Source organism: Morone saxatilis, unplaced genomic scaffold (genome assembly GCF_004916995.1).
Source record: "Morone saxatilis isolate NCDOM2014 unplaced genomic scaffold, NCSU_SB_2.0 Contig17, whole genome shotgun sequence".
In the NCBI taxonomy this organism is placed as follows: Eukaryota; Metazoa; Chordata; class Actinopteri; family Moronidae; genus Morone; species Morone saxatilis.
In genome coordinates, this window is record NW_023339729.1 from 9,646,962 (window position 1) to 9,663,161 (window position 16,200).

Below are 16,200 nucleotides of genomic sequence, written 5' to 3' on the forward strand. Positions count from 1 at the left end.
GACAGCTCCACAAAAGATGGGTGGCATGGTTTGCAGTCTGTTGTGAGACAGAAGTGGAATGTGCAAATAATTACTACACTGCGTCAACAAGCTTCCAGTATATACTGTTTTGTGTGGATGCTCAAGGCTAAACAAGCAACAGGGGATGAGGTCATGTCTCTTCCTCGGCCTATTTCTACATCAACTCCCTTTGCACGACTCCCATTACTGCTCCCATCCTATGCAGGTCATTAGCTCTTTGAACCTGCAATCTCTCGCTCTCTTTGTCCCATGCACGCCCTCTCTCTCTCTTCTCTCTAATTTGCAGAGGAGACACAGTGCCCCAAGGCCCTCCTGGCTAATTTGGCAGCATCCCCACATCAGAGACATCGGATAGAGGCGGGTGGCTGGAGGGGGAGGTTATTGTAATGTTTTAGGGGAGTGCGGTGCCACACCTCCAGTGGGGCTGCAGAGGCACAGAGACAGCAGTCTGAGGCTCCCGTGGATAAATGACAGGTTAGCATGGGACCTAAAGAAAACAGCATTCTCACTGGTGTCGTTGCTGGTTCCACTGACAGCAGGGAAAGGTTTCCCCCGTCAATCTAACCGTCCCCTTTAACTGGGTGTGTGACCGTGTGTGTATGTTTGTGTGTTGATATTGATGGGATCCCTTGAACTCTTAATAAGCATAAGACATCTGACTTATCTGTGCATTATTTTGTATGGCTCTGCATGTACGTGTGTGTGTGTATGTGTGTGTCACTGTGGATGTTGGCCCTCCAATGCATTAAGGAATGTGTAATCATCTTTAAATGTGAGTTTTTTTATTTGTGTTATCATTCATTTTTGGTTCAGCTCTTGCCTTCGAGTTCATGTCTGTGCAGATAGTTTACTTTCTTTTCTGTGTGCGTTATTGAATTTGTATGCATGTGCACGTGTGCGTTCACTTAGTTGCCCTCTGTTTCAGTTCTGTGTGCATCCAAGCTTGTGTGGGTGTGTGTGTTTTTTTTATGTATGTATTTGTGCAAGTGCACGCTCACAGGCTCTCTTTCCTCTTTCCCGCCGTGGCCATTGTCACCAGATGTCAGTGCCTGGGAACAGAGGCAAACAATGGTCACCAAGAGCCAAAGGGCAATCGCCTGGGGAGGGGCAACACCAGGCTGTCGCCTAACAGGTTTATGTTTCACCCACACTGTCATTTCATCAGCATGTTTGAGAGTGTGTAAGTGCTTGGAGTGATTTGGGTGTCTTCTGTCACCACATGACACTGAGGTGAATTTTTTTTTTAAATAGTGAAAAAATGCACCGGGGAGAGTGTTGAGACAGGAAGTGAGAATTGAGATGGAGAGGTGCAGTAGTAGTGGCATCAGCACCGCTGATTTGAGGAACAGGGCGGGGAGCAGCTATATAATGTGTTGTTTTGATACTGTATCACAAGGAAGGGCTGAGAATATCCTGGAATGGAGATAATACCCAGGAAGCCTTTCCCCAGTAGCCGCACGGTGCGAGCCAAACAAAAGAAAAGCCTGACTGCAATCTTGATGGAAGACAGATTAGTATCTTGGCTAGAAATCCCTGACAAAGCAGAGAACCACACAGCTCGTGGGCCCTTGGGAGAAAATAAGCACACTGACAGTAGCATAGCCCGCGGTGTCAACATGAGGTCAGCTGAAGAAGCTCCCACGAAAAAATGCTTTGTCACTCTCACCCAGTCATTTTCTGTTCCCCCTATCTGATGGACGGTGTTTTGAGCAGGCAGCAATTACGCATGGGCACCTGTGCTAGCTCGCTGTCAGTTTGCACAGTGAGTTTTGTAAATAAGAGAGACACACTGGTAGTTATTTGTTGTGTAGCTGGGACAAACCAACCTGGGATTTGCAAATGTGTGTGTGTGTGTGTGTGTAAATGTAAAGAGCCACGATGGCTGGTTCACATGTAAGCTAACAATTACAGTAATTGATCTGTGGAGGGGAAAACAACAGCAGGCAGGACATGTATTCAGTGTTTGTGTGATCAGGCTTGACCTCCCATGGAGAACAAATACCTATTGTGGCTGATGAGGAGAGGACATAAAGGTTAAGGATGAGGCCTTGTTAAGCACACCAGTGGACAGAGAGCAAAACAAAAGAGAGGTTGATTTAGGGTGGTGCTACCCTGCAGCTGACACTCACATGCTCTATCTTCGATCATCATGGGACGTAAATGTTTAGAATGTATTTTGCATCTTTTAATCTGACATGAGTATTTTAAATGTTAGGCATGTTGTGTTTTAAACCTGTGATTCTTTTATTTCATACTTTTACTCATTCACCTTGTGGAAACAGCACAGGCTGAGGTCAAAAGGCCAACAGGGTGAATGGGAACCAGAAGGGTGCTTCTGGTGTTTTGGAAAGCTAAACAGACAGTAATACAAGGCTGTAAAAAGGTCAGCAGTATAAACGGCCACTCTTCAAATCTCTGTGAGCTACTGCCAGGACAAAGGTTTCTCTCTGGAGGGTTGTGTATATTTATTGAAAAGAGATTCAATGATATTCTCTCAACTATCACACTATTTCTTTAAACCCTTTTACCCTTTTTACCCCTTCATATCACTCTGTCCCACGTATTTCCCTCTCTCTCTCTGAGTGTGGAGAGGTGCACATGGTGGACGTTGCCTAATTACCCATGAACACCACCAGCTGAAGTGGTCCTCTGAGAATGATGTAAATCAGTGACATTTACGAAAATGTCAGTGAGTTTTCAGAGGAAGCAATAACGGCCGAGAGAGACCCATTATAGCCAAGCATTTTTATTATGTCAATGTGTCTCCCATCCCTGTGTTACCGCCTTTAGAAGATTTGAGAGTTTCATTTTGCCGGCTAGGCCACTCTAATGTGTCTTCAATCCACAGAGACTGAATAGATGATGTTGACTCAGGGATGATGAAAAGTGGCTCTGGCAAAACAAACTCTGAAATTTCTCCCAGGCGAAATGTGTTTAGATCAGCGTTCACTATGCCTAAATATGTTTTTATATGAAAACATAGTTGGCTGTGATTAATTATGGGCTTGCATTGTCGTTTGCATCACACTAGGATCTTCATCTCAGTCAGCTGCAACATCAGCTTTACCATGCTCAAACAACTAGTGCTGAAATAATCAGCGGATCAACAAAAACATTCATCTCCGGCTATTTTAATACATTTATTACTAAGATTTTACAGCCATGTTGGCAGCTCAGTGAGGCTGTACCTATGCACATTCATGGTGGCGCTCCAGGACAAGTGGGGGATAAGTAATCTGTCAGTAGGATTCATCTTCTCATGTCAATCCATCCCATAGTTATAGATATTTCAATCTGGACCAAAGTGGTGGATCCAACTGTCAGACATTGCTATCCCTCAAAGCCACGTCGCTGCCAAATTTATATAATAATATCATTATATCATTTTAAACTGAATACATTGGAGTTTAAGGCAAATGGTTGGAAATAGAAAGCATTTAAAGACGTCACCTTGGGCACTTGGAAACTGCTCAAAGGGTATTACGCTTAATGGACAATCCCTGTTGCAGCACATCATTTTATTTTCATTAGCATTCCTTTTTGCCTCCCCTTTAACATACAGATTAGCTGTTGGTTGTTGTGGTTAGCCCCTCAGGCTCAGAAAAATGAGCTGGTCTTATTGAAAACATTTGACCATTGTCCCTGTCTCTCCTCTGGAAGTCTGTTCTCCATGGATTTATGAGTACACTTGTTTTGACATGGAAGTTTCCTTTTAATTACTTTAATTGGAGTGATAGCGTGAAGAGAACTGGTTTGACCTGTTTGTGTAAGGACAGGCTACAAACAATGTGTCTGCAGGACATCCATACCCCTGAGCTATATTGTCTCTCTTAAGTCTTTATCTTTAAACTGTGACCAGTGTTGCCCACTGGGACACATGACTCCCTCCTGCTTTTCATCATTCCTCTTTTCTCCCTCCCTGCAGCACGTGACCTGCCTGGTTTAACGGTGGCTTGTTGGGTTTGTGACCCCCTGTGACCTTTACTGAGAAGTAAAATATTAAGATCAAGCCTTAACAATTTCTGATGGATACTTTTAATCTCTGCTTTTACATTAAATGTCTGTGCCTTGAGGGAAGGTTGCCCTGAAGCTATGCACTTCAGGCGGCTAATGCAAATTAAAAAGCACAGCCTACAAAACTGCACCCAGTAACCTAAAATGGGGAGGCTGGCCTAAAATCCTAAAGAGGATGTTGCCGAGTGCTTTTCAAAATCCACTCGTTTTGTCAGCACGGTGGTGGCACCTTCTGAACTCCAAACAGGGCCGCTCACCAATAGGTTTCCTTCCTCTACAGCTACCCCTAACTGTGGGTGGAGAGGTGGGAGCAGGGGCGGGAGGGACCTTCAGAGATTCCCCTGTGCGTTGGACTTGAAAGTTTCTGTCTCTGTGAACTTAACATCAAACGGTCATGGGCTGCTGCTGGCTCTTTGAAGTGGCAGAGGGTGGGGGGGGTATCAGAGCTGAATACAGGTCTCTGCCATGACATGTTCCGGTTCAAAACGGACTGTGCCGCAGTGTAAAAACAGCTCCGCTAAAGGTCTTCTGAGAGTGGCACAAGATCAAGGCTAAGGCATTATCTCTGTCGAAATTCCTGTCACATATAAAGGATCTATAGACGCACTATAGTGTCTGTTATTAAAGTTCCTATCTCCAAAGCTCATATTAGTGTTTTTTTATTGAAAAGTCAGCTTTGCTTTGACGTCTTACAGGCCTAAAATGTCAAAAAAAGCACACACTTAACTACTCACACAACTACTGCTGCTGCTACTCCAGCTACTATAATACTGCTAAAGCTAGCATTACTACTGCTGCTATCACAAATACATCAGTTGGCTACTGTAAGTAAAATGTCAGTACTAAAGTAGATTTTTAGTGAAGTAGCATACTTCAGCATACTTAAAAACAGGAACTCCATGACCCTATGTGCAGTAAATGTCCAATAAGCAATAAAGGGTGTTGGTGACTTCACTTCCAAAATGTAATTCTCTAGTTTTTTTTTTTTTACACTACTAGTTTGAATTCTGTCCACTCATCTTTCTGCTTTCATACAGATCACCCTTTAATGTTATATTTATTTTTCATTCACTTTCATTTTCTGTTACTGTGTTACTGCATCGCTTTATTTAAGGAAGACTAGTCTGGATAGTATTAAATAAACATTTTAAACCAACTTTTGAGCAAAGAATATGTCATGTATTTTTTATTTCTTTTTACATCAATTGCCTACTTTAAGTAAAATAGCAGTACACTATCTGTACTAGTACCACAAATGCTGCTGTAACTGCTTGTACCAGCTCTACTATTGCTTCCACTATGCTAACGCCATCCCTACATTGTACTTAGTAACAGACAGAAAACTGAAACACATTCAGATTGTGTATAAAACAGCTGATAAACTGTGTGACTCTAATGTGGCGATGACATGTGAATGTATTCTTTTACTCTGTATAGCTACAACAGAGAGTCCTCTACTGACGGGCACAGGGACCATGCGGACTCCTCAGACAGAGGGGGGCCGGGCTCTCAGTTTTCCCATGCACCACCATCTACTGACATTGGCCACTGCTCCACATTAAACACCCCGCATTCATAAAAAAAGAAAAGAGGAACCATCTGACAAGAGCAGCATCCACCGGTAGCTGCCTCACTGTTTACTGCGCTCAGCACGTCGCCAGAACTGCAGACACACAAACTAAGAAGGGGGAAAATGGCCAAAAGTGAGAGGCAAAGAAGAAGTTTGAAGAGTGAGGAGTTCTTTTTCGATTCCGAGGCGTCTCTCTTGGATCAGCAAGATTTCGAGATGTCTAGTTGCCCTTTCAATGACGTCTTCAACTCCAAAGACTCCCACATGGAGCAGATCAACACTTTTCTGAAAAACGTACAAGTTTTGCTGGAGGCTGCTCGCTTTCTTGAGAGCGCCGAGAGGAAAGACGGAAGTGAGTTTATTTGTGCTGCGTTTGATCCTTTTCATTTGCCTCTGAATTTCAGGGAAAACAACACTTCATTGTCAACAGACTCAGACAACAAAGGGCTGAGTTCATTCAACTAAGCACCACTGCCTGCTATGAGCACAGCCCGTGCCTGCACCAGACTAATATGAGTGATGTACTCATTGCAGTTATAGGAGAGTAAACATAAAGGCTTTCATTATTTTCTGGACTGTTGTTTTCCTGCATTATCTGCATGCCGGGGGACTGTGCGTCGCTTTGCGCCTGCACAACTCTCAATCCAACAATCTGTAATGTTTCCCCTCAGCATAGATAAAGCAATATGTAGGTATGTGGGTGTGCGTGCTGGCTACCACTCCGATATGATAAATCTGAGCACATTGCAGCGCCCTCCAACTCAGTTTAGGATGATGTCATTGTGCCCCCGCAGACTCGATCGAAAAAACCAAAAAAAAAAAAACTTTATAGATAAGACGCAGAGGACACAACTGAATAGTGACTCGGGTATTTATGGAGCATAGAAATGAGTGGCCTGGTTGGTAATTGTGCTTGTTTCTAAATGTCTCTAGCCTATGAGGAATTAGCTGACTCGGTGTAGGTTGATTGCAGATGTCATGCTCTTACAAATTGCAGATGGACCTGTTTATGATTTAATGGCAGGATCCTTTTTATTAAACGCATAATTTAAATTAAGTAATGATTTCCTCGTTTTTTTTTATTTTTAACGAGTCATGATTTAAAGACCGTGGGAAATAAGATCTTTTTTTTTTTGTTGTTGTTTAGGTATGAGTCGGTCCGCGCATGGCTGTGTTGTGCAGAAAAGCGTAGCATATGTGCTGATGCGCGTTGCAGACCTCCTCTGAGTAATATCACTTATTACAGTGTAACGTGGGAATGTTCCTGTTAACGTTGTGGCAGCGGATCGCAGCAGCGCAGCTCCTCTCTCTCGATTGTTTGCTTCCTGCTATTTGTGGGCGTGTCGCAGTGAGTTCCACATGGCGCAGAGCTCCTCTGCGGTTGGTCAGGAGCGAGCTCAACCCTCGACGCCTGTCAGCGCCGTCCGCCAATCAGAGGCCCGCTGGGCGGTGACGTCATGTGTTGCTGGGCCTGGCTTCAGCCGACAAGAACACCCCCACCGTCCTGTTGAATCATGGGATTTGTAGGGTTTCTTTTTTTTTTGCGGAGAGAAATGGACTGGGTAGAAAGACTGTAAGAGGAATAAATGACACCCAGGGAGTGAGTTGTGTTTAGTCAGTCACATATCAGATAACCAACATTAATGATTGATGGCCAAAATGTAGACCCAAAATGAAGACTGGCTTTTGCATTTAGCAACAAACAGACCTATGGACAATTCTGATGCAGTATTAGAGGCCTGGGATCTAAAATAATAGTGAATATTTAATTATTGTCATTTATTCCCGCATTATTTTTCTTCATTGTCACCAGTAGCAACAATAACGTCGATTAAGCAAGAATAATAATCACCACGTTATCTTTTATTCCTGTTGACCTGCGGACTGTAGCACTCTGCCACAGGTGGATATCATTAAACTGACCTGCGATAATTACAAGTAAATCCTTCAGTAACAACGAACGGCGTTTTACTCGACAAATCACAGTAAAGGCTGGTTAAATAGTGAAATTACCGGTAATGAATACTGGGCATATTTTGAAGTATTTTATGTATGTAACGAAAGACTCGGTCTCCCAGAATGCAGCGCGCGTAGACCGGCCTCTCCTCCACCAGTCTCCGCCTCTCAGCTGTGCAGCTAACGTTAGGTAAACAAACAGGAGAGGAGAGGAAACGAGCAGCAGCAGGCACTTTGCTGGCTCCGGGCTCCCTCGGGGAACATTTTATATTGTTTATATCCACTTTTTGTAAAACATTTAATATCGTGTTTCCTACGTACTTTTACTACTTTGATACACTGGTTTTCTAACAGCGGAACCTGGCAAGGATTGGCTGTAGCTTGCCAGCTTGGAAACACTGGATATTTCTTCCCCCCTCTCCTCTCGGCAAAGGCAGCCGAAAACACTGAACAAGATAATAACACGACGTTTTTGTTAAAGTGTAATTCAGTGTAGTGATAACCGATGCACTGTCTTCCCGGTATTTAAAGCGACCTTCCGTTGGTGCTGTTTGCGAAGCTAACGTTAACGGCGGTTAACGGCTCAGGGAAGAATGACGGCCGTTCAGCTGATAAATATCCAACGGTTACTGGAAGCTGCGGAATATCTAGAAAGGAGAGAAAGAGGTACTTCTGTGTTCAGACGTGTGTGAAGCTGAGAAATACGTATTTATCAACAACAACAACAAACAAACAAACAGTGCCAGTATCCGCTTTTATAACGGGTAACGACTGTTTTACAGTAAACACCGAAAAAAGGAAGGAAATGTTGTCTGGTCTAATCTGGAGACGGTCACAAACGTATTAGCGGTTACATGTTCGAGTCCAAACTAAAGTATTGTGGCATATTGAAGTGTCCTAACGCGGCTAGCTGACTGTTAACCACACTTTTTGTTTCTCTCCACAGAGTGTGAACACGGATATGCTTCGACATTTCCATCAAATCAGAACACAAACTTCCAGAGGCAAAGAAAATTCCGAAATAAGAAGTTCAACAGTAACCACAATAGGTAAGAGACGGGCTCCTCTCGCACGGTGTGGTCCCTGTCGACGCTGGCAGATGTGTGCTTTTACGGATAGGTGCTGTCTTTGAGCTGTGTGCTGAGCTGGGGGGACGTGAGCTGCAGACAGCATGTGATTAACGCTTTACTGCAACGGTTGGTAAGGCTGAAAACACACTTTATTTGTAATAATAAAATAAAAAAGAGAGAGAGAGAGGGAAAAAAAAGTTTGCATGGATGTTTTCTCAAAGTTGTAGAAACGTGTTTAGCCTTTCACACCGCTGTTTGTTGGCCTGGGGGAGGGTTCAGCACCAGCGGCTCTGTAGCTTTTCATCAGCTGATTGTCAAACGGACTGCAGTGGCTGAGGTTAGGGACCGTGGGGAAAGGGACGGCTTAGAAACGAAAAATAAGTCACTCGTAATGTCGTGCATCCCTCTCACCCGTGGTCAAATAAACGCACGGGCTTCTGCTGAAGTTGAACTTGAATTGTGTTTGTAGGTTTCGGTGCTTTTCCAGCTCATTTTTCCACATGTCGAATATATATGTTCTGCGCTGTGGGAGAGAGCGGTAGTTTTGTCTTTTACCCTAAAGAGGAAGAGCTGCTATTTATGGCCGGTGTTGTTTGCAGACATCCAAAGGTGAATACGTGGAGCCCCTTTTCAGGACTAACGACGTTTAGGGTTGTCATTTGCTCTAGTTGCACCTTTACATACAACTATATTCTAAAAAGAAAAGCGTGTTTGCACTATTCATGTGTCTTGTACCATCAAGCACACACAGCACACACCAAGCTGTTGTTGTGTGTTGTGGAACATATGTTTAATAGTGTTTTCTGTTGTGTAGCAAGATGCAACACTGTCTAATAATCACTGCATTAGCTGCCACAAAGATTAAAGCTCCTGTCAAACACAATGCTTTCACTGATGACAGATACGTGCTTTTAATACCAGGAGAAGCAGGCGTGAATCTCCCAAGTTAAGACCCATGTCATTGTGTTTTTTCCTGGTGCTAGGCTGCTTACAATAATCTGTCCATTGACAGTCATACATCAAACGCAAGCCCCGCTCTCTCTCTCTCTCTCTCTCTCTCTCTGAGGCCTTTTAATATTAATGTAAGAGCGGGCCACAAACAGGAACTGCGCATTACTCATCATGAGCGCAGAACGCTGTCTGTTCTGCATGGCAACAGTGCTGATCATATATAGGGCTGAGGCTGTATCCATAAAGCGTCCTAAGAGTTGGTTGTAACAATTCTACATACAATCGTGGTTTTTGGGAACAATAGCATCTTCAATGTAAAACTAAATCTTTTGAAAACCAAAATCTTTTCACTCACTTGGCTCTTCAGTCAGCTGCTAATGTGAACAACTCTTCAGGAACAGCAGGATGCACTTTCAGAGAGAAAGAAGGATGATGTTTGGTGCTGCTCTCTACAGAGACATGTTCACAACTCACTCAGGTGGTGACACCATTTAGCATTCAACACCATTTCCAGCCTCGTGTTGTGATGCAGTTTATTTAATTCCCACTGGAACGGTCAGGGCCACTGATGTGGCACACGTCTGCGTCATTAGTGGTCTACTTTTATTGAACAATCCTGTTTTACGACCGGCTGACTTAAGTGAGGAATCTTACTAGTTAGTCAAAGTTGTGAGCCATTTTCATCACCTCACAATGTCCACAGACGTGACGGCAACATGCATCCGCCAGAGAGGTTTGACCAAAGCTACACGTCTGTATCATCTTCTGCTTGTGTTATGAATGAAGAGATGAGGATGTGTGATTGACCAATGACGCTGTCTAAATGGACCTTCACATCTTCAGCCAAATGAATGTTCATGTTTATTCATCAGTTATAATCACTGTGAGGGCACTGAACGAATGTGGTCCTTAAATATTATTAGAATATACTGATTGTAATAACTCACAGTAAGTCACAGTGTCTTTTCTTTAAACACAGTTTGCTGTTTGGCACCAGCTTGCTCCAGCTGCAGCTCCCGACTCGGTAGCGTGTTGAGGCTTAAAGTGATGGGCTTATCTGACTCTGTCCTCTCTCGCCTACCGTTTATAGCAGGGTTGCTTTATCTCCTTGACCCACTGTGTGTGTGCATATACATGCATATATATGCACACAAGTATACACTGTGTGAGTGTGTGTGTGGCCTTGAGCCAGTTTATAATCTGTATTGTGTTGTTGTTAGCTCCAGACATGCAGATATCTGATTCAGGAGGCAGGGGAAGAGGTTGGTGATGATAAAAGCTTATGGGAAAGCAAGCTGACTTGAATTGATCTCTCTGAATGAGAGGTTATGCTAAGATGTAGTGTGGGACTTGGACCAGGGCGGACCTAAGGCCTCTCTCTTTTTCAGAGTGACAGACAGTGTAAGTGACAACAGCATTGTCCTAAAATGGACTTTCAGGACCAAAGTTATTTCTCTGTGCAGAAATAATCAGTATTGGTTTCACATCATTTCACCAGCTTTTCAAACTTGGATATTTTTGTTTCTCGTATTAAACTCTGTCCTTTGATTTTCATTTTGCAAAACACTTGGCCACAATTTTAATGGTTTCCTAAAATAAATGTTTCATCATTGTTGGAGTGTGTAAGAATCAGCCATTTATCCAGTCGTTATTACACACCGAAATTGGGATGAGGGTTTCCAAGCAACACAGACACAGTGCGAGCACAGTGACAGCAGTGACGCACATTATGCACTCCAATGTATTCATCTTCTGTGATCAAAACTAGTGCTCTGAGTCACAAGCAGTTACAGAAACCAGTGGACCCACTGTCATTAGAAAGTAATTATATATGTAAATGAAATTGAACACAAGCCTGTGACCATTAATTTCCCTTTAAAGAAATCCTTCTGGGACTGTAAGCCAGTTTAAAGATGACGTTTATGTGGTATGTGTGATTTTTTTTTTTATGCGTGACTAGTTGGCTGTTGCAGAGCGCAGCCATGCATGCACTACTACAGGGTTGTAGAATATGTAAGTTGAAACTTGTCAAAATAACACACGTGAGAGCACTTAGGCCCCTCACAGGTTTTCAGGAAATGGCCCGGACCACCTTACTTGTGAGCGCCATGTTTTGCTGTGATAGCACCCACTAAACCTGACCGTAGACCGTGTCGTGTTAAATCAAATGTACTGCCACAGTTGACTTAATGTCCAGTCTTGCATACCTAACTACATGGACAGTAATGTATTCAAATAGAGACATATGGTGTTTTTATTGGAGTAAATAATTAAACTTGAAAAAATCATTTCCTCTGAGGCAGAGCCAAAACTGAACCACAGCCTTGGACAGTCGTAGTTCCCTCTGTCTGATCCCTCTCTACTTCCTTCCTCGGTCCATTCTTATCTCCTGTTTTCTCCATATTCCCACGCTTCCTGCTTCCGTATTAACAAGATGGCAGTTTTGTCAGCTGACTACTGAGTATGAGCTTAGTATTGAAATAAAAGGAAACAGGAAAAGCATAAAAGCATATTGCAGTATTGATAACCCGTAATATAGAGAAGTGCTGTGTACATGACTCAAGAGAGGTTGAGTCCATCACACCCCACCCCCTCCCAAAAAGAGAAAGAGGCCAGTGACCCTTGAGACGAGGTGGAGTGCAGTTTGTGTGGACGGGAACCCGGACATCTAAGAGTCAGGAGGAGGACTAGTCTGCCTTCAGTATGTTGCCACACACAGAGACTCTGAGGAACCAGCTGATTCACTTTACATTATTAACAGAGCACTGAACCCTGACTGCTGCATGCACAGGGCGTGTGTGGATGTGTGTGTGCATGCTCACACTTGCCCAGTAACACACACACACACACACACACACACACTCATGCACATTATGAACTTTAGTGAGTAGTGGCTGCAGTGTCACACACACACACACACACACACACACACACACACACCCTCCCAGAGTTGAGCTGTGCATTATTGAGGAAAGAGGCTGTATAATGCCACAGGGAATGCCCGGCCACCACGGTGATGTTTGTTAGTGTAAAGGCTCCAGTGCACTAGAGATGACCTTGTTTGGGATTCATTAATAAATGAATGAATAAAATTCGACGAGGTAATTCACTGTGCCTCTTTCGGCCCTGTTTGTGAAGCTCGTACCTTACACCTTATTTCCCTGAAAAGAATGAATTGCCTTTTTAGGAGAAGTATAAATTTGTTCTTCATTTGACAACTTCTGTTTTTCTGTCTCTGCAGGTCCACACATAATGAGCTGGAGAAGAATAGGTACGTTGGCATTTCGTTCTTCTCAACATTTCACCTTGAAATCATAAGCCTGCGTAACACAACAGCCTGCAAGCTTGTGCACACGCTGCCCTGACTTGTGAACGAGTCCATCGTGTCCTTCTTGCATTTCGTCCCCAGTTTTTGCCTCTCTTCTAGCAGCACTTCCTCTTCAAGAGGTCCTTAAAATGTAAAAAAGTAAAGGGTGACCCAGTTGTGTTCAGTGAAGAACATTTCCTCCTCTCTTTTTCTTTTTTCTTCCTCCCTGTTTCCCCCTCTCCGTACACACGTTTTGCACCTACAGTTATGTGCAGGCAGCAGTGTGGTTGCCGGGGCAAAGGGCTGCATGCAGGTAGAGCTGGAACTGAAGTCAAAAGTTCAGCACTCGTTTTGATCCAAAGATGTTTTTGATTGGTATGTAGTAGTGTCAACAAAGTTAGCCCCATATCTGAACAAAATGTCCTTTCAGTGGCTTTTTAGAGTTATATCTCTGCATTCATGATCGTATCTACAGTGGAAGAAATGTGGGGTATTCAGGGAGACCTTGGCTTGTGATGGTTTACCACACCGTCTCCTGAAGAGAGTGAAGACTGGTTTCTTAGAAGCCCTTATCTGATTGAGTTTGCCACCCACACAGGGTGCTTGCTGGTGTTTATGCTCGGTGACTTTGCAGACAGAAGAGTAAAGGGTTTTCTTCGACACCATAAATAAGAGTGGCTAGACTTGCAGGATTTATGGTAAATAGAAAAAAAAAACTATCCTTCCATTTCATTATCTCGAGGGTGTGGGTACAATGAAAGGATGTGGGAGGCTGGACCCATTCAGTGTAATTACATATCACCTCGGCCTGTTTTTCTCGCCATTCTCCCTGGCAGCCTCTTCTAAAAGGATGGGAACATTGGAAGGAGAGGAGTCCAGTGAGTTAAATATAGACAAGAGTTGATGTGTCATCTCGGTGCTCGTATGCGATGCCACACGAGGCTGGCCGGTCGGCAGATTGCGGCACCCATGCAGCGTTGCATTTTTCCACCCACACAAATACATTTAAAAAGATGTTTGTTCCTACAACGCTGTGTAAAGGCTGTTCTCATCACATTCTTGTAGTATGGTCTCTTCCTACGGCCAGTCATGGTCTATAGTCATCTCTGGTAATCAGAGTAGAGCAGTGTGAAGCAAATACAGGAGGATCAGTGCTGGTTCTGTATGGTGGTATGGCACAGAATTATGGTGACTGCAGAGTTATGAACCATTAGACAGATACTTTAATTAAAGCCAGATTTAAACATTTACCCCTTTATTTGTGTATTTGACAACATTAGATTCGCCTCAGTGTGTTTTCATTCCCATCACGAGTACAACATCCACTGAAACATCTTCTGCCTCCTCCTTTTCCTGGCACAGGGTGTCGGTATCTGGATTTGGGAACAGGCCGTCCTGTACCACACCGCTGTACCAAATCCAGATACCGACACCTTGTTTTCCCCCACTTCTTGTCTTTTTCAGCTCGACACAGTGTGCATGGTGCTGTTGTTTAGTAGTTGACCACTACATGGCTAATTCGAATTTCCATTAGCAAAGAAAGAGGGGGAAATTGAAATGGTAATCCATCTTTTTAGAAGCACTCTTAAAGTCTGAATCGTTTATAATCCCCCCTTTTTTGCCAGCAGTTAATCCAATTCCCTTTAAGCACATGCCTCACTGTAAGCTATATGTATCAGGCATAGTTGTTCACCCAAGTGTGTCGGGCTTATACCATGACTCGACAGCAGCAGCAGCTCTCGTTCCACCTCAGCAGACTTCCAGTCTTGTAAATTGGAGGCCGCTCCCTTAAGGTCCAGCCTGACTGGGGCCCTTTTATCAACCCTGTTTATCAGTTGCTGGAGAGACGATTTGCCTTGCATGGCTACCACAGGTCTCGATAACCTCTGACAAGTAGAGTGGTTGTGACAGTGGAGACCACAGGACGCTGATAAAAGGGGCCAGAAGAGGTAAAAAACCACAATCCAGATGTTCACACTGTGCGTCGGGACCAGATAATGAGGTGGCTCTGCCGCTTTGATCATGAACCTCCTAACAGCCCTATTGCACTTCCACGTGTCACTACTAAATCACACTGTCTTAGTAGCGTTTAACAGTAAAAAAAGGCTTGTATGCCCGCATGTTGCCGTTTTCACCACTTTGATCTCGCCGCCTATTTGACTTGTTTCTTTTAAATGTGTTTAATTCCCCGGCTCAGGTTAGTTGTTGGGTGATCCTTGTTAGTTATGGTGTTTTACAGTATGCGACTAAAGTAATCCACGGCTCAGAGTTTAATCAGTTGTTATTCAACCAGTTGTTTTTCTCTGATGACTCTGTTGATGGAGAATCAATACAGCAGGTTTTTACCTGATACAATAAATCCTCAAGAACCGTCGCTTATCATTTACCCTCCTCCGCTGCGACCTACTCATTTTCAAATTGTTTATCATGGCCAGGCTTATAAGACACACAGCACATTATTTTTCCTCCAGTGCCCGGGCAGTGGAAGCAATATTATCTTTTCTGCTCGGTTCTTTATGCGAGGAGTAAACAGTGTGTGTTTAACACCTTTCAGCGGCTGCCTGTGGAATATTAAAAAGGCTCGGTCTTGCCCATTAGACTCGGAAGCCTGATGTCTTTGGGTGGCATGTTAGGAGCATCCGTGAAGTGTCTTCACAGGATTTGTTTTGGCTCAGTGGTATGGAAATGGTAATGAAGAGTCTTGCCTCATATGCAACAAACTGGGTTTTCTCAGCTGTCAAGGTTTTTGTTTTTATTTGTGTGTGTGACAGACAGAGAGGTCGCGAAGGTTTCTAGTCTCTTGTTGCAAAACTATATTGTCAGGATATACGGTCCGATTTCAGAGCTCACTCCTCTTACTACTACTCTACAACTAACAGGCCTCGTGTAGATCGCAGTTTTAGTGACACGTAGTCTAGGAAAGACACTGAAACTCACCACTGAATATCACTCGGACAGGTGTCTCATGTTTCAAAAGGTATATTTATCTGTTGGGATTGAAGCCCTTCATGTATTTCCATTCTTTCTAACCAGTGGGCTTTGAACTCGGTACCGTTGTTCCAGCCTCGGGGTCGGATGAGCAGTCCAACATGAATAAGCCCGGCTACATTTTCTCCGGCTGCGCTGATGCTCCACGAATAAACTGCTCCACCAGTGTTTCTGTTCTGTGTTCAGCCTCTTCTCAGGCCGTTTGTTCTGACCAACGTGACGACTTGTGAGCTTTTCTTGGCTCAGAAAAGCAGCTTAAGGGACTTGATCTTTGGTCTGGTGAGCCCAGCAAGAGCATGCACACGTGCTCCCCCCCCCCCCCC

The 16,200-nt window shown here is 43.9% G+C and overlaps 1 protein-coding gene across 2 annotated transcripts in view; it reads left to right on the top strand.

Annotated features, from left to right (window-relative positions):
• Positions 1–5,625: 5,625 nt before the first annotated feature.
• mxi1 (max interactor 1, dimerization protein) overlaps positions 5,626–16,200 on the top strand; it is a 27,837-nt gene continuing 17,262 nt past the window's right edge. Inside the window, exons 1-3 of one of the 2 annotated variants that reach the window (XM_035660021.1) lie at positions 5,626–5,957; positions 8,508–8,610; positions 12,824–12,853. In XM_035660021.1, coding sequence (XP_035515914.1) covers positions 5,729–5,957; positions 8,508–8,610; positions 12,824–12,853 — 362 coding nt within the window. In that variant the 5' untranslated portion in view covers positions 5,626–5,728. Of the gene's footprint in view, positions 5,958–7,746; positions 8,228–8,507; positions 8,611–12,823; positions 12,854–16,200 lie in introns of those variants that run through there. The other variant, XM_035660022.1, reaches the window with a different exon arrangement.